The sequence below is a fragment of the Falco punctatus genome, assembly GCF_963210335.1.
Source record: "Falco punctatus genome assembly, chromosome: 11".
Lineage (NCBI taxonomy): Eukaryota > Metazoa > Chordata > Aves > Falconiformes > Falconidae > Falco > Falco punctatus.
Window position 1 is genome coordinate 3,924,493 of NC_137591.1, and position 22,749 is coordinate 3,947,241.

Genomic DNA, 22,749 nt, shown 5'->3' on the forward strand with positions numbered 1-22,749 from the left:
AACCTGTGGCTCAGCAGGAGTGTTCACTGGCAGGTGCCATCCCTTTAACCTCTCATGTGCTTTTTAAAAAATTATTTTTAACGTACCCAGCAAACTACGGGGACACACACAGGTACCAGCACCTGGCGGTAAGGTTTCACCTGGTGGGCCAGAGTTACAGCTTCGGTATTTTGGAAGGGCCGGGAGGGCTCCGCACTCCCCTCCCGGGCCGCGCCCTCCCCCGGGCCTGCCTGCTCGCCGCCCGGTTCACAGCGCCGGGCGCTCCCTGCTGCGGGTGACTCGCCTCCCCGCAGTGCCCGTACCCGCCGCCGGTGCCGCACCGCTCAAGGGCCCAACGACAGCCCGCCTCATGGCCGACATCTTAAGTGAGGGCAGGTGAGCGCTACCCCGCAGGTGCTGGCGGCGAACGCGGCCATCTTTACTCAGGGCACGACCCCGCCGGGGCTGTACGAATGCCATCTTGAGTAGGAGCAGGCTCTGCCCTCAGCGCTGGCCATTAGCTGCCTCAGGAGCCATATTTGCTGAGGTCACCCCCCCCCTCCCAAAGCCCACGTCCCCGAGCAGCCCCCGAACCGCTCGCAGGGGCCGCAGCCCGCCCCTCCCCGCAGGCAGTGGCCTCCTCACGCGGCGGGGCCGCTCCTCCCCGCGGGGCCGCCGAGTCAGCTGACGGCGGCGGCGGTTTCCATCATGGCCGCCCGGCCGGGGCGGCCGCCGGCGGGGCCGGGGCGGCGGAGAGGCGCGGCGGAGGCCCAGATCCTGCTTCTCCTCTGGTTCGCGGGCGCAGCCGTGGAGGGAGCGGCGGGCATGGAGCCGCCGCTCAAGTGCGACGAGCTGAGGCTGGGGCAATATCCTGAGCGCGGCTGGGCCGGGCCGGGCGGGCGGCGGGGGCTCGGCAGGGCGGCGGGGCCGGCAGCCCGAGGCCCAGGTGGCCGGCGGGAGGGCCGCTTGCCCAGCCGCCTGGAGCGGAGGGGAAGGGGGAGGGTGCGGGCCGCCTGGCAGGGCGGGGTGCCCCGTGGCTGTCGGGGAAGGCCTCAGGTGAGGAGCCCCGAGGGGGTCTCGGCTGAAGGAGCGGGAGGGGGCACGTCTGCAGCCGCCTGGGTTCGTTTTGGGGGTGGTACAGTGTGCCTGTGTGCAGGTTTGGGGCGTCTCGGATTTTCCTCTGAAAATCTTTGAACATTTTTCTCTTTAGAAAATCTCATGGGATGAGAGACCTCTCTCCCCCACCCTTCCACCTTCCTGTTTTTTGCAGGACACTCGAGTGAGACGCGTTGGCTTTGCACGGTGTATGAGCCCTCCTCGCTGCCCAGAGGAGCAGGGCGCAGGTGTTAGGCTCTAGCTGCGAGGCTCCTGACTCTCCAGAGGCACGTCAGGGCCTTCCCCAGAAAATGTTTGTTGATCGTAGCTGACAGTTATTGATAATCAAATGTGTCAGGAAGCAAATCTTGGACAAGTTAACTTCATCTCCTGCTTTCCTTGGCTGTGGGAGTTCAGACCTCTGGAAATTAGTTCCTGCTCAGGTGTTTTTTGCGGTTTTTTTTTTGTTGTTGAGATTTTGTTTTTGGTTTTTTTTTTCCCTAGTCCAAATTTCTGGCATTTCAGATGTTCATTTTTAAGTGTTCTTTGAATTTTATGTGTTGCTATAGATTTAATCTTCTCAACCAGATGCCTTAATTTAGAGGTACTCTGATATTGAAATAAGGGAAGAAGACTAGATTAGGTGTGCTACCTTGTTGCCTTCAAATACAGAGGCTGTGATGGATAAATATTGTATTTCCTTTAGGTAGTGCTGACTGCAGCACTAATTAAACGTGGAGCTTATGCGATATTTTGGTGTATTAAATTGGATTAGCAGATTTGCTGTATGGTAATGTGCTGTTCCGATTTTGGGGGATGGGTCTGAACTAACATCAAGGTGCATCTTAAATCCTCAGGGTTTAAAGAGGGTGGAATAAATTACTGCTAAACCTGTTGTAGTGTTTGATAGGAAGAATGTTTTCCTCAATTACCTGAACATATATGTGCGATGAGCCTAAAATAGACAATAGTACACAAGAGCCAATGAATTGTACAAATCACACAGCATATGGTAAGGATTTCTAATTTATAACATATTGACAGTAACTACATTTTCCAAGGAAGTGTTCAATTTATGCATTTGTGTATCTGCTAGATGAGCTTTATAAAACATGGGATTAGTAATACCATTAGTATGAAAGCCTAAAACACGTGGATTGGATGCTTTACTCGAAATGAATAAATAAATTGTCTCTGATTGGTACATTTGCAAGTGAGGTTTCTGGTAAATCTCTTCAATGTATGTCATATCCTCTAGGCTCTGTCCTGCATTACTGTGATTAAAACAAACTATTCCTGTCATACTTATTTTGCATATACTTATTAGAAGGATTGACAAGTGACAGAACAGCCTTCAAAATCTTCTATTTTGTTAATATATATTTTTTTTAAGGCAACATGGTGCCTTCCATCATCAGGAGTTTTTGGTGCCGTGAGGCTGTGTTTTGAAAGCTCTTACATTTATTTTGATGTTAAGTTGTGATGTACTTTGGACTACAACAAAAAAATACTTAAATTGATCACTTGGTTTACTACATGTGTTTAGTGTTTCTGATGTTCTTGGGCATTGAAATAAATGGTCTTTGTGTTAGCTACTAGCACAACAGTTTCGCTTTATGTGCACTCATGTTTAAAATGCATATGTGTGCTTGTCTTTCATATTTTGCTTTCTAAAATGCTGAATAATTTTCTTCACTGGGATGCTCAGGGGTGGTGATGGTTTCCCAGATGCTTTTCAGAGACTGGATGAAAATACTTTCCAAAACAGATCCTTTTTTGAGTTCTTCAGTCCTTTATATGATCTTTGACATTGTGTCCCTGATTACAAATGGCCAGTGAGCAGAAAGAATATTACGTAGTCTTAAGATTGATCACAACTCAGGATCGTTAGTTGTCTAAGCAATTACCATGTGATTGCATTGAATACACCACACATTGAATAAGAGAGAAGCTTCAGAGTGGAGGAAGTTTACTAAATTAATTAATATGTTCTTCTCTATGTCTGTATAGTGGTTTTACACACAGCAGTTTTTAGATTGTCCCCACAATATTTGAGTCACTTCCTTTTTCAGTGTTACCTGAGTAATAAAAATGTAATCTTCTGGAACATGCTTGAAGCACTACTGTTTCTGAACCTTTCTGGGATCCATCACCCAAACAAATAGGGGTTTAATTGAAAGCATCAAAGTAGTCTCATTGAGTGGCAGGTTTGGAGTCTTACAGGTGTGATGTTGACAGGATAACTGGCCTTTCCTATATCAATATATTTTAACTGCTGTGGGTTTCTTCTAGGTAACAACACTGTTTTGTTTGCTTAATTATTTTTTTTTTACAGGAAAGAATTTTTTTTTCTCTATGCAATATGGGTAGATATTTCTAAAAAATATACTCAAATCCTAGTCCTCTTGCCTGTGTGTATTACTGGAAAATCTGGAAAGAAATGTTGAACTTGGCTTGTAGTGTTGGAATTAACCAACAGGACTTACAAGTACTGAAAACTGGTAGAAAGCAGGTAAAGCACTGAGATTTTTCCCTTTAAAACAACAGACTTCAACAGTAGAGAGTAACTGATATTCTGGTAATGCACGGCAGGCTTCTAGCAGATGTCACTTTCTGGTGTGATTTCCACTTTGGTGCTCTCAAGAGTCAAGCCTTAGTGTATAATAATTTGGGTTGAAAGAGACCTCTGGAAAGTCATACAGTCCAGCCTCCTGCTTAAAGCAGCATTGGTACTGAGTTCAGACCAGGTTGCTCAGGGCTTCGTGCAGACATATCTTGAAAACCTCCAAGGATGGTGACGGCGCTACCTCCCTGGGAGGCTTGTTCCAATATTTGACTGTTTTCATGGTGACAGTGTTTTCTGTATGTCAGGTTCAGATTTCCCATTGACTCATATTGGAGCCAGAATGGAAATTACAACAGAATTAGGGCAGCAATTAGGTTTGTATATTTTGCTTAATACGTAGCAAGGAAAAAATACGAATTAGTCATAGGACTGGCTTGAAAAATGCTTTTTTAAAAAAAAGCATTACGTGTGTGTGTACTGTGCTTTGTATCGAGACAGTGGTGCAGTAGAACTTTATTTGTTTAGTTCACTTGTGCCAGAAAAATGCTGTAATACCCAATCAGTTACTGCTTAATTTCAAATAATTTTTTGTTCTCAGTTCAATGTCTGCCAGCACCAAATATTACTTGCAAAGACCACCTTGGCATAGAAAAAGTCTTTACAGGACATGAAGTGGGATTTTACAAGCCTATTGAGTGTCGCAATGTGTAAGTACGCGACTTTTTTGTAATAGTTCATCTTTGTTTTCACATTGACATTTTTCTAAAATAGTATGATATGTTGACAGAATGAAGAAGAGAAGATGGTGGTACATGTGTTGCCCAGTACTTAATCCTCTAATAAACACTACGGTATTATAAGGACACAACATGCATGTTTATGAGTAAATCTGTCTTTGCCTTGGGCACCTTTTTTGCTTGTTTAGTTATGTTTGTGTCTTTGCTTTACTTAGTACTTTATCCTGGCAAAAATTTGCCCCAAATGCTGAGGCTGTTTCATGTATGTGTAAAATCAGCGCAGCTGCTGAAAGGAGCTGGCTAGGGACACCATCCATCCCTTCCCCTGAGGTACCCCACTGTATACTGAATCAGGGACTGATCTGGGTTTGAACTAACTTGGATCAGTTCCCCGATGTGAGTTGCAGTACAGTCGTTTCAAGTGCTTGTGCCAGCACAAGGATGAGGGCAACTCAAGGATAAAAAAGAGTCGAGAAAGGAGGGCTGGACTAGGCTGCTCTGTGCACCAGCAGTACTTGTTCATGCCAGTGTAAAGTGTGCCTGTAGCTGCAGCTTAAGTTGTAGTATGCATAAATATTGGAGAAGTGTAAGTGTCTCTTCAGTTCCCCAAAAAATTTCTCCTAGAGGAGCTATTCCCTGTTTTCAAACAACCTTTGTATTTACTGAGATCTTCTGTGTCTTTTAAGAGCCTGTTTCTGAAACACCGTGAAAATGATGGACCTAGTTTTTCTAAAACGTGAGCAATGGAGAGCTCTGTATACCAATAAATGTTCCAACTGCCCAACACTAATCATCAGTGAACACCTGTCAGTACCATTTGTTTCTCCTTTTTGTGGGATTCATGCAGGAGCCTTTTTCTTCTGTCCTACTGGAATCTTTGGAAATTAAAACAACAGTTATATTCGCTGGGTATTCCTTATCACATTAGTGGGTAAATAACTGATGTGATACTTACTGCTCAATAATTTGCCTAACTCGGAAGTACAGCTCTGCCTCTTAGTTTCATAAATATTTTCTCTGTATTTAGTCTTCTCAACAGTCAAAGCTCAGCAAATTGAAGAAAACATATTATTACGTCTAATCAAATTTAAATGCTAGCAAGCTAGACTTCAGTCACATTTTTGTGCAGAAACAATTGCATTTTCAGTCCCATCTGTGATGGGGACTGAGAATAAGATGAGCTATACTAGTTTAATAAAATTGCTCCCTCTTTGAGTAGACAGAAATTCTTACGTTTGGAGTTTCCTGTTTACATACATTTTTGGTTTAATATATTTTCTAGAAACATAAGCCCCTGAATCTACGCAAGCAGAAAAATTCATCCTCCTTATGATGTGTATTAATTGATCATGACTATTATTTATGATGAAATAATGGTTTTGCTACCAAAAGAACTTGCTGTGGCTTTTCCAGCCCGATGACTGCTAGTATGGCAGCAGAGGAGTATGACCCCATGTGGGCTCGCTAAAAACTCCACTAAAATACAGCTGTGAATGTAGAAAGTGTTAAGCATGCCCTTGATAAAGCCCCAAAGCCAGTTAAAAATGGCACCAAGATTAGTATTGCCATCCTTCATATATGCACTTGTTTAAAGAGTGGTCTAATCACTGATCATTACATGAGCCTTTTGTAAGGCATTTTGAATGTTACCTAAGTGCTAGAAACATTATTTTAAGCCGGAATCTCCAGTTTAACATTACAACAATAGGCCTTCCCTTTCAACTGCATTTTGGAGATTTTCCAGCATTTTATCTGAGTTTTGATGGAAGCTGTAACTGTCTTCTGGCAGAAATAACTGCACATCATTTAACCAGAAAATTCGTTTGAGAGGGCATCTTCACAAAGCAGGATTGTCCTACCATGGGGACAGCATGTTAATCTCTGTCCCTAGCATTTGGAAAGGACAAATCGGCAAGTAGTCCTTAGCCAAAACTGTGATGTAGCAACAGGCCAGATAACAGTTCTGAGATCCAGTTATTTTAGGGTAAGACCAGGAGATGTTATGTGTTTGTTTAAGCGGTTGTGTTTAAGTTGAGTTGCTCCTGGTATTAGTTCAAGGAAAAGTTTATAAGTAGTAGTAAGATCGCTCCGGTAAAGAAGTACTGGGAGTCAAGATTGCTTTGGTTTGGCTTTACTTTAATGTTTTGGAAGTAGATTTTTTTTTTTTTTCCCCCTCCAAATTCTGGAATTCCCCCAATTGACAGTCTACCGTGTATTTTGCTTAGTATGTGCAGGGCCTGATTCTGCAGACTTGAAATGTCTATTGTTCAAGTATTGCTGTTCCCAGGCAAGGAGTCCATAAAATGTCCACACTGAACTTCATTGTCTGTGAAATCTGTGAAGTTCAGTGTGGACAAGTGTTTGAGCAGTGCTAAGAGACCCTGATAGAGCACCAAACCCACTGTGACCTACAGCAGTACTTGCATATTATCAACTGGTGCGGAAGAGCTGGAAGAAAGTTTTTAACATGGTAGCTGGAAGAAGCATGTGCAGAAAAAATTAAAGATTGGATGTGGCTGGGAAACAAGAAAAGATCGGAAGAAAAACCAAAAAGAAATTGCATCTTTTACCCAATTATATAAATTCCTTTAGATGCCTGGGATATGTTATTCTCCTACTCGCTAGTTTAGTCTTTGGTGCATATTTTTATCTGAAAGAGTAAGTAAAACAAAGGAAATAAAAGAATGGATGCAGCCTTGTTACAGTATTAACATGCTTCCACTTCACACTAGATTTCTTCTGCCTGTCAGTTTGACGTTGACTAGGGTGCAGACTGTTCAGCTTTTAAAAGCATCTCAGTGCATAGTGAGTGCTCAGTTCATTACTAGTTTTAATCAGGAGCATTTAAAATTAAACTGTGTTCCCACCTTTTATGTCAGAGCTCTCTTTATGCTTTAGTGTCCTTGCAAGGTTGTTGATACTTTGTAGTTGATAAACAATTTCCAACAGTTGATTTCAAATTTTAAATAAAACTATTAGTGTTCTTTACGGTGCAAGCAAGACTTTTAAAGATGGTAATTTACATTACATTAGGTTCCAGGAATGCCCAGTATGTTCTGTGTTGCTAATAAGTGCTAAGTAACAAATACTGAGGTAAGAGCCATGATTTAATCACTTAATGTTGCCATTAAGTTTTAAAGTCAGTAAATCTAGATAATAAGCAAAAAGGTAGATCTTTATTTGGCATTGAAAGTGCTTAATAAAGGTGCTTGGACCTTTCTCAGCTACTGTCTTTCTGAAACTCTGTTTTATGCAGCTGTCAACCAAGAGTTTAATTTGGGCTTATTAAATAATTGCTGGCACATAGCATTGCACGTATCAAAACAGTGAATTATTGAATATTTTTAAAGTTCTAATTACATTTGGGTTTGCTTTTCTTTTCAGAAGCTAGCTGTTTGCCAATGCAGCAAAGGATGCAGCAAGTTCTAGTATTGATAGCTATATGTTTCCAGCTCAGTTATTAGTGTAAATTTGTAAAGTCACATCAGCAGTGACTGAAAGTTACAGGTGGTTTAGGTGACCACATTATTCCAGCTGTTGGCAAGACTGGTGCCAATTAGTATAAATCTCAAAAAGTGTTGTATCTGTTTATTTTGTATGACTAACCATGGGATACTTAACTTTAGATTACCTCTCTACCACTGTACATCTTTGTACTGTCAACAGTTCTTTTCCTTTGTGACTTTGTGCCATTTACTACTTTTAGACTGTAGTAAATGGATACACGACTTACCCTTTTTGTTGAATCCTTCATGCAGCTTCTTCAGCCAGTGGCCATGGCTCATTTCTTCTTCAGATCTCATTGCAGTTACTGTCTCTGGTGACATCTCACCTGTCTGTCCTGTTCCTCTTCATTTGGCTGCATGTGAGACTAATGCCTACAGACAGTATGCGTACACCTCTTAGCTTTCAAGGGTTGTCTCAGTAGGGCTGAACTGTTAGGAGGTACTCTGTGAAACTGGGAGTGTATCAGCAACTGAATTATGTCTTGACAAGAAATCATGATGTAGTTTTAATCTATTCTGCAAGAGTATACTTGAGTTGCAAGCTGAGGTTGCTTTATGGAGAATGCCTACCCAGTTTGAAAGTTTAATGTTACCAATTCTGTGTCTATTAATTAAAGATAAATAACAAATCTGTAGAGTGTTTGTGGGGTTTTTTTGTTTGTTTGTTGTTGGTTTTTTTTTTTGTTAACTGAAGCAGCAGGCAAATGAGTCACTACTTTAATTCTCAAAAGTATGAGTGAATATATTTTGCAGTCATTGTCCACATTACTTGTTTCTTTTGGCAGAAATGGATACTCCTACAAAGTCGCAGTGGCTCTGTCCTTATTTCTTGGATGGTTGGGAGCAGATAGATTTTATCTAGGCTATCCTGCATTAGGTAGGTTTGTTTCTTTTTTTTTTCTTTGAGGCAAAGCTTGTTATGACTGAGTTGTATGTGTATACTTATGTTTTGAGTAATGAAGTCTGACAGTGGTAGTTTTAGTATTTACAACTAGAATCCTTACTTTATTGTCAAGTAAGATAAAATCCTGCATTATTGTCAGCCTGCTGTTCTGTTGGAGTGCGTAGTGACAAGTGGATCTAGTTGTCCAACAGATAAAATCCTAATAAGCAAACATGATTATTGCTATTCATAATTTTGCTTTGCATTGGTGTTTACCACTGCATACTTTGTGAGGCACTGAAACAGAAGTGGTTTTGACTCATGTGCCAGCTACTTAAATGGTGCTTGATTTTACCAGGAAAATAGTGGACAAACTTTATGGTGTAAATATGGATATGGTGGGATATGGAATTTATGCTGGCAAATGCATACCTTTATTCTAGCTCATAGTATTAATAACAGTTCTGCAGAAGCTGGGACCTTTAGTAAGACTTACCTCTGGTTGGTGTTTTTAGGACTCGATTCCCAGGGTGGCAGTGCCACTGGCTCTTAAGTACAGAAATACCTTACTATGTTAGAATTACTTTCACTGGCTTTGTTTCTGAGTTGGACAAATGGAGTAAGTTTAAGTTTAGATAGCATGGAGCCATGAATTGAAAAAAGCTATACAAGTTACTGTCACTTCAGCTAGGAATTTTGAGTTTCTGTCCATTAAGTGCAAACCCTTGTTTTTTTAATAACGTTGTCTGTCCTTCATGATAATCTTGTGTTAACATCTGTGTCTTTTTTCCCTGAGATTCTATAATTAGCACTTAGTTTGTCCATCTGTTTCACAAAAGGATACATTTTTGGAAGCGGTCAGTAAGGTGCACCTTTTTGTTATACTATTTTGGTATAGCATTTTTGATTTGGAATAACAATTTCCAGTAGTTATTTTGTAATATATTGTGGTAGTACAGATTTATAAATCCTCAATTATTACACAGAAGTTCTTTATGCCTTTTGCTTGTTAAACCTACTGGAATATACTCTAGCCAGTAACCAAAGATAAAAGACTCAAACTCCTCCAAAGTCAGGTTTTCAAGCTTTTGAAAGGTTAAGACAACGAAAGCAGATAGGTAAGAGTAGAAAAGAATAAAAATCAATATATTGGATTCCTTGACAGTAGTTGATTGGGGTTTTTTTAGGTCATCTATGCCTTGGCAAAAAATGGTTAAGAAAGGTTAATAGCATTGAAATACTTTGTGCAAGTGTAGTGAAGACTGTAAATGCTCTTTGGTTTATTTTTTTCCTTCTCCTTTGCTTAAAGAGCACACAAATACAAACAAGCTATTAAATATGAAGAAATCAGGAAGTCAGTTTCTTCCCCTCCCACACACTGTGAACTAAACCATAAGTTACTACTGCGTAAAAGCACTATTTTTTCCCTCCATGCTTTAGAGCCCTGAGTTTATTTTCTCAGTGTGATCTGCTTGTGGGGAGGGACACGAGGAAGAAGAAAAAAAATCAGCTTTACCTTGCACTCCAGAAATAAATTCCAGGTTCAGAAACAGTTCTTCTACATCCAGTAGCATAACAGAGCAACCAGTTCCTCAAGTAAACTGGAGCTGGTGCTGGAACCAGCAATGGTAAGAGAACTGCTGGGTTCCTTAAATGCTAACTAGCAGTGAGGTTCAGGACCAGAGCTCAGACGAGGTGGTTATAAGGAGCATCACAAATAAGTGGTGACTGCACTTGATGCATGTAATAACAAAGTAAACTGTTCACCAGCTTGACATTACTTAATTGTCTTAACTGTTGTTTCCTAAGGCTAGCATTTCTTTAGTTGGCTGTTTCTGTTACGTTCTGTGCTGCTACTGCCCGTACTGATACCCAGGCTGACTGTACCTGGCTGCTGGAAGTTGTACAGGTTAGCCACTGGGAACCAGTTTTTTTAAACAGTTACATGCTTGGGGTTTTGCATGTCTAAATGGCACATATTAAGTTGTAATATGTATGTAGGCTTTTCTTATCAGCTGAAAGGCCATCCTGCTAATACTCTTCCATCTTCTTCATTGTTAGGTCTTTTTCCCTGTTCTAACTACTGTGTTCTTCTGTGGAGAGATTATAAACTCTCTCCCTGAAGTTTATAAATCAGGCTAGTTTCATCTTGCCAACTATGGGAGCTATATCTAGACAGTGGGATGCTCTTCCTGCAGTGTGCATGCAGTTATTCCTCCACTCTCCTCCACATGCAGCCTCATAAACAAGGCATGGGGGGGAGGGGTCATATGTGGGACAGATTGCTGCTTCTGAGAGAGGGAGTGCAAAGGAGATGGTGGAGGTCAGGAGACCTTCAGGTGTTTGACAAAGAGCATGCTTGTTCTTTGGAAAACAGCCGTGTGGTTTTACTAGCAGGTATTATGCAGTGTAGCAGTTTGTGTCTGTGAGGAGGTGCTCTGGGATGCCATACCGGCTGAAACATGCTTCTCTCCTGCCTCAGAAGTGTGCTGGCCCTTGTAAGCACAGTTAAGGATATACTTTTTAGCAGGGACCTGTGTTTTCCCTGTACAGCATAGCCTACGACTGACTTGGAATGTGTATCTGTTGTATTTTCTTCATACTGTCTATGCCTGGGTAGAGAGGGAAATGTCTTCACAATGAGTATCTCCTTTTCAAAATAACCTAGATGTTTGCCTAGCTCAGCTGAAGTATTACTTAAAATGTATATAATACTCATTGTATTATATTAATTGTACAAGAAACTACTGTTACTTAAAAATTTTAAGGCAGTCTCCTTCTTCTGAAGGCATTTTCCAAATTATGTCTACCTTGCATGGCAACTTCTGATGAAACATTTATCTTCAGTTGCTATTGCCATATATTTTCTATTAATCTTTCATTTATTTATAAAAATAATAACATTTTTGAATACCTGTTATAAAAAAGAGTTTCTGTATTTTTTTATATATCTTCAAAGTAAATTCCTCTTTCAGCAAAAATCTAAAAATTATACAAAGGATTCTTCTCCAAAGTAGCATGTTCTGAAAATCAAATCAGTATGTGCTGCAACTCATGGGATGGTAGAAAGTCTCTTTCTATTAATACATAAATTTTGCAGCTGAAGCTGGGATTTTTTTCTGTCTGTGCTTCAATCAAAGAGAAGAAAATTTCTAGTGACTTGGTTATCAACTTTTGCCTTTCCTTGTTTAAGAATATGTATCTGTTATAAAATATAAATGTTTAATTTAAAATCTTTAAAGTCTATTCAAAGTGTAGAAATATTAATATATGTGGTTTGGTTTTTCCCCCCTGGTAATTAAATATCTTTAACTTTAGGTCTGTTTCTAGGGGGGGGTGTGTGTGCATATATATATATATGTCTGTCTATTTGGTGGGATGGGGAGAGAGTTAGAATGTGATTGCCACCAGAAGCACATGAACTTCATAGTGACTGGCTTAAAGCTATGGTTAAATTTTATTTTCCCTTTTTAGGTTTGTTAAAGTTCTGCACTGTAGGATTTTGTGGAATTGGTAGCCTAATTGATTTCATACTTATTTCAATGCAGGTAAGTCAGGGCTTTCAAAATAAGGTACAAATCTGTATTTGTTAAAGCTTTGATTTGATTGCTAATACTTTGTTAGCATTTTAGCCTTAGGAACCTTTGTGTATCGAAAAATCAAGGCATCTATGTCAGCTGTTTGTAGATTGATGTTGTAGAATATGGACACAAAATATGAATGTATTTGCTGTTTGAATTAAAAATTAGATTAGCTATCTATAAATACTTGTCATGAATAACTTGGAAGCTGTAGCACTATAAACTCACTTTGTCAGAACTTGTGAGATCTTGATGTGACACGGAGTGGTGGACTTTGCAGGCGATGTCCTGTTGTTCCCAGAATCCTGAAGGTCTGCGTTTGCATGTGCTTTATACTGATGGAGCCCATAGTCTGAGGTGTCCATGTAGTGAGCAGGAGAGAAGCCATTGCCGCTTGCTTTTTTTTTTTTTTTTTCCTGCCTCTCCTCCAAATACAAGTTCTGTATCACCTGAGATCTGTGACTGTAGGATTCATGATGATTAAATCCCCAGCTGGGGTGACATCTTGCAACATCATGAAATTGTCAGATTGTCTTATTCTACAGTGCATCCATTTAGCATGAATTGCGGATTGCGATGAACTTGAAATGCATTGTGGATATAGGAATGATTATAGAAAAATATTTTTAAAGTATACATCTTTGTATATACAGTCTTTTAAATTATATGCATTCTCAAATTCCTTTCTATGCTATTGCAGTGATCTTGCCTCAGAACACTTACAGATACAGTTGAGAGTATCTTTCATCTCTCTATTCATCTCCCTGCTGACCCCACATCAATTTAGCATTTCCGGAACAAAAAAGCCATGATCTTCTCTCCTTCTCTCCACTCCTTACCTGTGCAGTATTTCAAAGATACTTATCACCAACCTAATTCTCACCTGTCTACCCTCCTTTGTTCAAGAAAAGTGGTTTGGAGCACACTCACTTGTTAGCCTGACTTTGTGACTGAAATCCTCATCGGCTTAACCTAGTACCAGCGCCTGGCTATGTAATTTGGTTGATTAGAAGCCCTAGGGGAATGTTCTTTCTGAGACAGCGCTCACTAAAATAGTTAAACTACAGCACAACTTCAAAATAAATCTAGTTTCTGTTTGACTAATTAAGCATGACTAATTTTATGATGGGAAAATTAGCAGTAATTGAGACATTAGCACAAAGTATATATTTCACTTCATATTGAAAAGTCTTGGTTCTTTTTCTCTTGTAGATCGTTGGACCTTCCGATGGCTCTAGTTATATTATAGATTACTATGGAGCAAGGCTTACGCGGCTCACTATTACCAATGCAACATTCAGGAAAATGCAGACCTATCCTTAACCCTGGCAGTAAGTGTCACAAATGCATAGGTGCATTTTATTTTTGCAGACGGAGCCAGTCGTCCACTGAAATTGCTGATGACTTAATTACACTTCATCAGAACTGAATATTAAATGTACATTAAACAAATGTGATAAAATATGAAAATTCCTCAAGTTCACTTGAGTTTACCTCAGAGGCGCTGACTTTCTGTGTGAGTGCTCTATTTCTGTGAGCACATAGTTTGTTACTAAGTTGTACCATTTGTGAAATGTGCAGACTTCTACAGTTTGCACTGATGTTCTGTAAGTATAATCTAGAGTATTATAGAGAGGTGGAGAAAGAGTTGTTCAGAACAGCTATGCTGATCTTCAGTCCGTCAAACCGTCTATTGAGGGTTTTAGCATGGATGGGCCAGGATTACACTTTTTTTTCTGAAAAGAAATTGATGCACGTGTTTTAAGCTACAGAATGTCCAAGAATTGAATTCTTTGTACTCATAAAGCCTTTAAAAGGTTCTTATTTTAGATCAGTTGTGTTTCAGTGAAATAAATTCTGTGTTCTGAAAGTTCTTTGACCAAAGTCTTTAGGACAAGCAAGATTTACCTAGATGTTCCTTTAAAGAAAAGTATATACACACAGAGACAGAAAACATGTTAACAGAATCTTCATGTTACTTGACCAATTTTAAGCATTCCCTTCACCTTCTAATGAAAACTGGCAGTAACTGAGTGAGAAATCCATGCAATCTGAACTTTAGTGTAGATTTTTTTCAGAAATGTGGGCTATTCTTTTGGGTTTGAGATGAAACTTTCAAAATGTTATAAATGTGTCCACAAGTGGTATTTTTAAGGAAATTACAAAAAATGAGATTCCTGAATAGATTTTTAAAAGTGCAATTTGTGAGTTTTAGTCTCTTTCAAATCTACATTAAGACTGGTGCACAGAAAGCTTTGTAAAGAAATCCTTTTTTTCCATATCAGTGCAACCTGACATACTGCATAATGAGAATAAGCACAAAGTATTACTTGTGGTTTAACATTAATTCTTTCCTTCATGCAAGAAAGACATAGTTTTGGAATACTTGCTAACATGTATTTACTTGTGGGTTCAAAGAGACAAGAACACAATTAGCTTCGTTCACTTGCCTGATACTTGTTACATCTCCCTTTTGTCTCTTTCACTGAATGATCTTTGTGCATGTCAGTTTTGTTTCCTGAAATACTTTGAAAAACAGACAGGAAGTGGATGGAAAATAAATGTTTGGATCAAATAAAATCTCATGGTAAGATCATCCTGCGACTTGTCTGCTTTTTGTTTTTTAACCCTGAAGCTGATAATATAGCTGTGAAAATAGGAAGATGCCATGGACATTATAATAAAAAAATAGCCTTGGGCAACTCATGCTACAGGATTTCATTCTACAATGTACATCCATGTGTACAAGTAGCAGAGGCTTGACTTAATGATTTCAGCAGTCGGTCTTGTGCTTCACTATACATAGAAGAATACAGGAGCTATTTTGTGTGAATTGGATGAAAATATGGTTAGTAATGAGGTCCATCAGATAGTTTGTTAATCCCAGAAACCAAGTAGCCAGCAGAGAGAAAGACTTGCTATTCCAAGTCACAGTGTTTCTGTAGAAACAGAAGATGTGTGTCAACCAATGCTGGAAATAAAATCTGCTATGGGATTCTTTCATTCTGATGCTCTCTAGATTGTGGTACCAGTGCACGCTCTTGTCAGGACTGCACTGCTTTGTCATAGCAGTCAGAGTGAAGCCACAGGTGACCAGACAGAGCAATATTGTGAGCCTTAGCAAAATTTTATTTCTTTTCGCTTTAGATGGTATTTAATTTGATCCCATGTCTTGTACTAACAACTTTCCACATCTTTTGCAACCTTCTCCTTTGTCTGTAAAGCCTTTTAGAAATCAGTGCCACAGATGGTGTAACATTTGGAATTTGCATTGGATACTGTGGGAATTATGTTCTGTATCTGAACGCGTGTATCTGTGGTTCTATATGCTTATTTAGTTGCCTCACTGAAGTTTAGAGAGGGTTAATTGAGTAAGCAGATAGTACTGCAGGGCCAGTAGAGAGTTATTGAGGTCTTTGTTTTCGTCTTGTAATTGTCAGATATGGCATGTTTACCATAAGGGCTGTGAAAAGTTGTGATGCAAGATGTAAAGCTGTCCCACTTGTTAATAATAAATTGGCTACAGTAATATTTATCAAAATGTCTGTCCAATGATGATTTTCTGTGTTGTTGCCTGCTTTAGCTTTCTCCTATCAATCAAGTTGTCCATCCTAGTGTTTCTGTAGTTCTGATTGCTTTGACTGCACTGGAATAATTTCTCTCCGGATTGTTTTCCCCAAAACAGTTGCAAAGCAATAAAAATAACTAGACAGTGTACTGTGTCATCCTCCTGCTTCATTCCCAGATAAAATTATATCTGCTGGTCTTGCAGATATTCAGGAATCCTTTCAACATTCCATCAAGACAAAGAAGTATTATTCTTTATATGTAAAACTGAAGAACATAAAAAGTAAGGGCCAGAGTTTAAAAAAAGAATGTGAAGTGTCTAGCCTTTAAAACCCTGTATAAAGCTATTCACTGAAGATGCTGTGGATCCATGCCAGGAGTTAAATCCAGATCTTCCCTAAGTACCAGTGCAGTTTAGTCATCACAAAAATGACTCCGTAAACCTGTCTTTTTTTTCTCCTTTTTTTTTTTTTTTTTTTTTTAAATGTCTGTTGCAATGTGCTTAACCATGATCTGAAAGAACAGTAGCTGGTAGAAACGTTCAGCTTTGGGCACTTTGCGTTAACACAGTGCAAACATGGTTGTACTTAGGTGTGCTTGCTGTATTAGTAAATTACTCTGTATTCTATCTGTTCAGGTAGGTCAACCATCTTTCACTTGTGTTTAGAGCTCATTTTCCAAAAGAGTGGATTTGGAGATCTTTTAGCACAAACTCAGACTCGCTGACTAGTTATTCCTGCTGTGATTTCAATCACGACTAAGCTGTGGCAACTTCCTGTGACAGTATTTTGTTATCCTAACGGTTTCTCTCTCCTCCACCACCCACCACTTAACTACATGAAGATACCACTTTGCTTTCAGGACCTGATAACACCTTAAATGTTGGGGTTTGTTATGTTTCCAAAGATGTATTACTGTATGTCTGCCAGTAAAACTTCTCCGCTCCACAGGAAGGTCTTTGTGTTTGAAATGCTCTGTTAGAATTTTTTTGGAGAACATCTGTTGTCACCCCATCAAGAATTGTTTCCTTTGTTCCTCAGGAGTATATTCAGTTATATTTGCTTACACAGCTACGTCTATTCAGTCTTCTCGCATCTCTTCTCAGTGTTTTGGGTGTTTTTTTATTTTTAGATTCATTAGGTGTTTAGTCCATTTCTGCGCTGAGAGCCATTCTTGTTGCTTGCTCTGCAGTTTTCAAACCTGTTTCCTCCAGAAAATGATGTTGAATACAGTAAGGTTGGGTGCTTGAGCACCCAGCTGGGGAAATGCCAAAGGCAGGACTTTGCAAGCAACCGTTCGTTTCCATTGCTTCATAGGACCATCACTAATTGTGTGATTGCCTATTATTTCACTAATACATCATACAGTCTTTCAAACTCAGTGTCATCTCATCCCTAACTACTTTGCCATTTTCATTGTTATAAATGGTCACTATATGGCTTCTTTAAAAATACGCATAATTTTAATTCAGTTAAGTCGTGCTTTTTAACCAGCTACTTTGTTCTGAGTTCAGCTTGCATCAGCCTGCCAAGATATGAAATACAAGAGATTATTCTGCTTGCATCTTCTGCCTGAATTTGAGGAGAAAAAACAGCTTAACTTTAGGCATATGCTTAAATGTGTTTTGCTAGACTGAGATTTGATCAAGACTATTTCCACTTTCTTCCTTCCTCTCAATCCATCTGTGTTACCGAAAGAACCTTTCTAATCTTTGTGAATATAATTCTGTATGGAAACTTCAGCACTGATGGTGGAAATGGCTAATAATATTTGTTAAAGCTCTGCGACATCCTGTGTGTCACAACTTTTTTTTTTTTTTTACCTCAAAGCTGCTTTTCATTGACTTTTGTTTGTACATCAGCTCTGTTTGGTCATGTATCAGCTAGCTTTGGACATCCTGCCACACGTTCTCAAGTACCTCTAGGAGGAGTTGGACTCTTCAGAGCTGAATCAAGCATGTAGAAATGTCATGGCATCAGATCAGGGAATCTTTTATATATACGAAGCAAAGACACAGTGGGGAGCAGTGGATGTCAGTAAGAGGAGGTTGTAGGCTTCAGTTTCTGCAGAAAGTCCGTCTGAGAGTTAAAACCGTGTTGTCTCTTTGCCTTCTGCTTCCTGAAGGTGGAGCCAAACCCCCTATCAGATCTCCACATCTTCTGAAGTTGTTCTTTATCATGCAGCAAAGACTTAGCACTCCGGTATTTTTCCTTGCACAACAGAGAAAATTGGAAAGTGGATGTGAGGATTCTGTCTGGCCAAGATGCATTTTGCACTGTGCTCACTCTCTAGAAATAAGAGTGTAGCAAAGGAAAAGAAAGGAAATACAAGAATAAAAAGGGCAGTCTCAACGCTGTTTGCACCATGTGTAATGAAGGTCTAGTTCCATAAACTCCCAACAAAATAAAGTGTTTAAAAAATACTGCTTGTCTCAAATACAAACTCTTTGCTTTTCCCAGGATTTCTGTTTCTTACTCTTCGTGCATTACAATCTCGAACGTACTCATGCTCTGATAATTCTCCATTATACCTTTGAATGGCTGCTTTCAAGACTGCAGTGCTCTCTCCGAGAAGCACAGTTCTCAGGCTCTGCAGATGCATATGACACAGCAGAATTTTAGGCAGTATAAAAATTATAAAGATCAGTTTCCATTACCGTAATTGCTATATAAATCCTGTCTTTAAGAGGCTTAGAACAGGCCTCTTTAACCTTGGTTTGAGCTGAGGCTTGGTCCAAGTCTGATAAGTTGAACACCAATTCTTTTTCTTTTTCCTTTTTTTTTCCTTTCCTCTGCAGCATTGTAACTTGGTGGGGCATGGGGTGAGGAGGGAGAAGGGATCCAGCACATCCTCTGCACTCTGTCTCCGACAGGGTGGTGGCTGTAATCAGGACACTATACCTGTCCCCAGCCCACAGCGAGGCTGAATGAGGTGTACATTTTGTTACATCTGAAAAGCACCGTTTCTCCCCTTGGAACCTGTGGCTGCCTCTTACACAGCCATACTCCAGAACAGGTGTGAGACGGCTCGGAAGCAGACGATCCACAGAGTGCAACTGGAAGCACTTGGATAAACCGTCAGATCCTACACTCTTTGGAGGGCTGCAGCAGTAATTCCCATCTTTTATGTCATTTGCACCACCTCAATGAAAGCGAAGGTGGTGACTGCCCTGGTGCTTCCCCTTTGGGTAGCTGAGATACCTAGAGCTGCCTCCAGCTGCCTTCCAGGGCAGAGCACTCAAAGGTGAGAAAGAAGTTGGCAGCACCACATGCAGAGGTTGGTGATACCCTGCTCCATTGCTTAAGCATACCAGACTCTTAGCTGTAGGCCAGAGAGCAGCTTTGACGTGGGTAGCCATTACTCACTCTAAAGAAAGTCTGGCACAGCATTTTCCATGTCATGGACCTGTTCTGCGGTGGGTGCTTTAACCCCTAGTCAGTAGAGCTGTAGCAATGAATTTATTAATGTATTCTGTTTCCTTTACACAGAGTCTTCCTCAAAGTTCCTTGGATTTACCATGGGGAAAACATGGCAAGAACATGTAGGAGGAGATTACTGCCTGTAAAGAACTGACTGAGTGTTCACCTTGAGCCTGACGAGACTGCCCACCATATGGATTGTGTTGGCAGAGGCAGAAGCCTGGGGAATGCAGAGGTGGGGGGTAGTTTTTAGGGCTTTCATTCCATGGTCCCATTGATTATAACGTTATTAAGAGGAAGATGCATGCGACTTTTAAGTTATTTTGTTAACTAAGTGTAAGCAATGGATGTGTCATGCTAACAAACATAATTGCTGGTGTGTCTAATACAGTATGTAAGTGCAGTATAGTGAATTTAAAAGGTTGTGGTAATCTAAGAATGTTAAAAGGGAAATGTGTGCCTGGGGGGTGTGGGGGCTGGGGAGAAAAACGACTTACTTGACATTCACTGTCTTCCTCCCAGCTCCTTTGCTAAAGTAGGAACAGAATCGGAACAAAAAAATGTTTGTTTTACAGCTGTACCAAGTTACGGCGTGGACTCGTGCTCCCCCCCTCCTCTCCCACTTGCATCAAGTACATCCTGTACTTTTGGCAACATGTTGACTGGATATTTAAAAGCTGTGAACTGCTCTGAAAGTTTCACATACTGGGTTATGGGCCATGTGTGTTTGATCAAAATTCAATTACTGCACTGTACCATGCTTGGAAACCTATCATCCCAAGTTATGAAGTATGACGAAATAGGCTAATCTAATTGGTTCAGTATGGGAGCAGTATCAACCAAGCTTGTTATGATAAATAGCTTCCTGTGTTAAAGGTTCTCTAGAGCTTAAGTATCTTGGCTCACCTCCCTCTACAAAATAAGAATAGTGTTCCCTGGGAACAGTTACATCACTGTCCCTCTCCTACATTCACAATTAAAGGTTTGTGGATTTTTTTTTCATCTTGCTGTTCCTTGAATAGATAAACCATGGCCATCTACCCCATTCCCCACTTCCATCTCCTTCCCCTCTCCTCAGGTTAGGTTGTGCCAGCCTTACTGTGAGTCCGCCTGTTCCGTTTCGGGGCTGGGTAAGGCGAGCTTGACCAGGATGCCAAAACCCACCCTGGGCCGGAGGCTGGGGTTGGTGTGCTGCCACGTCAGTACGTGTGACATGTCTGTTTATAAAAAGAATTGGAATATTTGGTGTTTAGTTAAACTTCAAAGCACTTGTCTATGCATCTAATAAAAGAAGTATTGTATAGTGAATTTTGTACCTATAGATGTGCTATTATCTTCTTGAAACTGAAATTTTAGTTCATCGGTAGTTAAATGCAAATCCAGTGTGCAAGTGCTGGATTATGACTGGGGAAGGACTGTGTTCTAAGCCTGGATTTGTAGTCTCTAAATTTGTCACTAAGTGAGCTGTCTCCCATGAGATGATACTGGCTTCCTGATTTTATCTGGTCCATCTTTGGCAAGAAGTACTTAGCTCGGATTTTGATGTCACAGTAATAGACAGTGTCAAGAGGGGGGGGAACAGAACCAACATGGAAAAGTGGCTCCTCATGGCTGGCGATTCAATTTTTTCCTTTCTTGAGCCATACCCCCACGTGCCTCCTAACTCAGAAATCCCCTTCAGGCAAAATAACTGTGTGATGATCATTTTACAAAGACATAACGTAGGTCCAATATTGCAAGGGCCTTTAACATCATGAAATTTCTCCCAAGAATAAAGTTATTCAGTTACTTAAGGGTTGGTAGAATGAGTCCTTATGTAAGTGAGTCTTTGTATTAGCCCCAAGACTGCTTAATACCTGGATTAAGCCTGTATGGTGATTAATGCCTATTTACTATATCTGTTATCCCACTGCATTTTGCTCTTCAGCCTTGATTAAGCCCTTTGCTTTACCATTTAAAATGTCCTGCTTAACCTTCTGCTTACAAACGTACACAGTGCTGAGGTCTGCATTTTTAACTAGAACGAGTTCTACCATAAATAATAGCATTTAATTTTAAAGTGCAACAGCTACAGTCACCACTTGATTAAATGACAAAGAACAGCAATAGCAAACTGGGGAACATGGAGTTTTTCACAACAAATGGCTATGTCCACATTAAAAAAAACCAACAACCAACCTTCCTGCTGCTGATTAGCGCTTTCTGTGCAGGTCTTTATTTTACATGTTTATAGAAAATTATTACCAAAAGACCCTAAACAGTGACTCTCTGCGATTTCCCCAAATATCTTTTGAAGGAGATAAACTAGATTAATCTCTCTTTATAAAGTTCCCACAAGAAAGCTCACAGACACAGTAGCTTTACCTTCAAAAATAGAATGTGACTGTAGGCACTTATGCTAATCTCTTTTTTGGCAAATCAGCTTTTTTGTATTGAATCTTGCTTGATTGAATAGCACTGGAGCTGCCAGAGTAAATGCTATTATCAATGTACAGTAATTAAGGAAATAGTCCTTGTCACTCCAACAGTGTCCAGGCAGTGCCTTCTTAATAAAGTTAAACGACAAAGAAATCTCTTCAAGGTGTAGGTACCGGACCGGGGGAGCTCTTGCCAAGGAGCGAAATAATGCAGTGTAGAATTACAGGTGATGCGGGAAAGTATAAATGCCCGCGGAATTCATGCTAAATGCATGTTTGACGCTAAATGTCTAAATAGATGCTCAGCACTAAAACACATAATTGTTTAATTTGTAATGTAATTTCCTGACTCAGGGCAGTTGAGCATCTCCCAGTCTCCACCCTTAAAAAATGTGTGTGAGGGAGAGGAGGGGGGAGACCCTTCCATCATTCAGCAACTTCAAAGATCTTTTCCCCCTTCAGGCAGCAGCCTGCACAAATGATAAACCTTGCTTTAAGATCAGCAGAGCCGGGCTCTGCCAAATCCATTTGGGGAGAGAATTTCAGTAAAAAGGACTTGTCATTCCTTCCCCCGCCCTTCCGTTTCACTTGAAACTTTACAGCCTAGAAGTACTTTGGTGGATAGCAATTGTTCCTGCAGCAGCCGAAGAGCGAGATTCCCCAAGGAGAGAGAGAAAAACCTTTGGCCATCTTCTGTATTATAACCTTATCGCATGCACCAAGAAATGTAAAACGTGGTGAAGCAGGGTAATTCTCAGCTACCAGAAATGCTGCTTAATAAGCAGAGAACCCTGATCTGTGCTGCCCGAGTTTTCTCCGTGCTTCTCAGCTGCAGCCCCACATAGAGATCATTGCAGCAAGCTGCTCTGGCCCGAGACATGCTGAGGTCTGCATTTGATAGCAAAGAGGTTTTGTCCAGCGAAGGTACATGCAGAAGGTATGTTGTTTAATGGGCAATAAATAACAAGGGAAGGTATTTCATCAAGTGTGCCGGGAAAT

At 40.3% G+C, this 22,749-nt stretch overlaps 1 protein-coding gene across 5 annotated transcripts; it reads left to right on the forward strand.

Moving 5' to 3' along the window:
* The first annotated feature begins 540 nt into the window (after positions 1-540).
* TM2D1 (TM2 domain containing 1) lies at positions 541-20,641 on the forward strand. 5 transcript variants are annotated; one of them, XR_013931026.1, is made up of 9 exons: positions 541-845; positions 2,013-2,086; positions 3,946-4,014; positions 4,239-4,347; positions 8,669-8,760; positions 12,241-12,314; positions 13,560-14,934; positions 18,712-19,157; positions 19,403-20,641. XR_013931026.1 is itself a non-coding variant. In XM_080406427.1 (8 exons), the coding sequence occupies exons 1-7, from the start codon at positions 688-690 to the stop codon at positions 13,668-13,670; spliced, it is 687 nt and encodes a 228-aa protein (XP_080262553.1). In that variant the 5' UTR covers positions 541-687; the 3' UTR covers positions 13,671-13,678; positions 19,403-20,641. The 5 variants fall into 5 exon arrangements, 3 of the variants coding, with proteins under 3 accessions (XP_080262553.1, XP_080262554.1, XP_080262555.1); XR_013931027.1 differs by lacking the exon at positions 18,712-19,157; XM_080406427.1 differs by lacking the exon at positions 18,712-19,157 and having other exon boundaries at positions 13,560-13,678.
* Positions 20,642-22,749: the final 2,108 nt, after the last annotated feature.

Coding starts and splice junctions, on each gene's coding strand:
- TM2D1 (XM_080406427.1), top strand. CDS start 688: ATGGCCGCCCGGCCGGGGCGGCCGCCGGCGGGGCCGGGGCGGCGGAGA. Junction 2,087..3,945: donor TACAAATCACACAGCATATG/GTAAGGATTTCT, acceptor TCTGTATGTCAG/GTTCAGATTTCCCATTGACT. Junction 4,348..8,668: donor CCTATTGAGTGTCGCAATGT/GTAAGTACGCGA, acceptor TTCTTTTGGCAG/AAATGGATACTCCTACAAAG.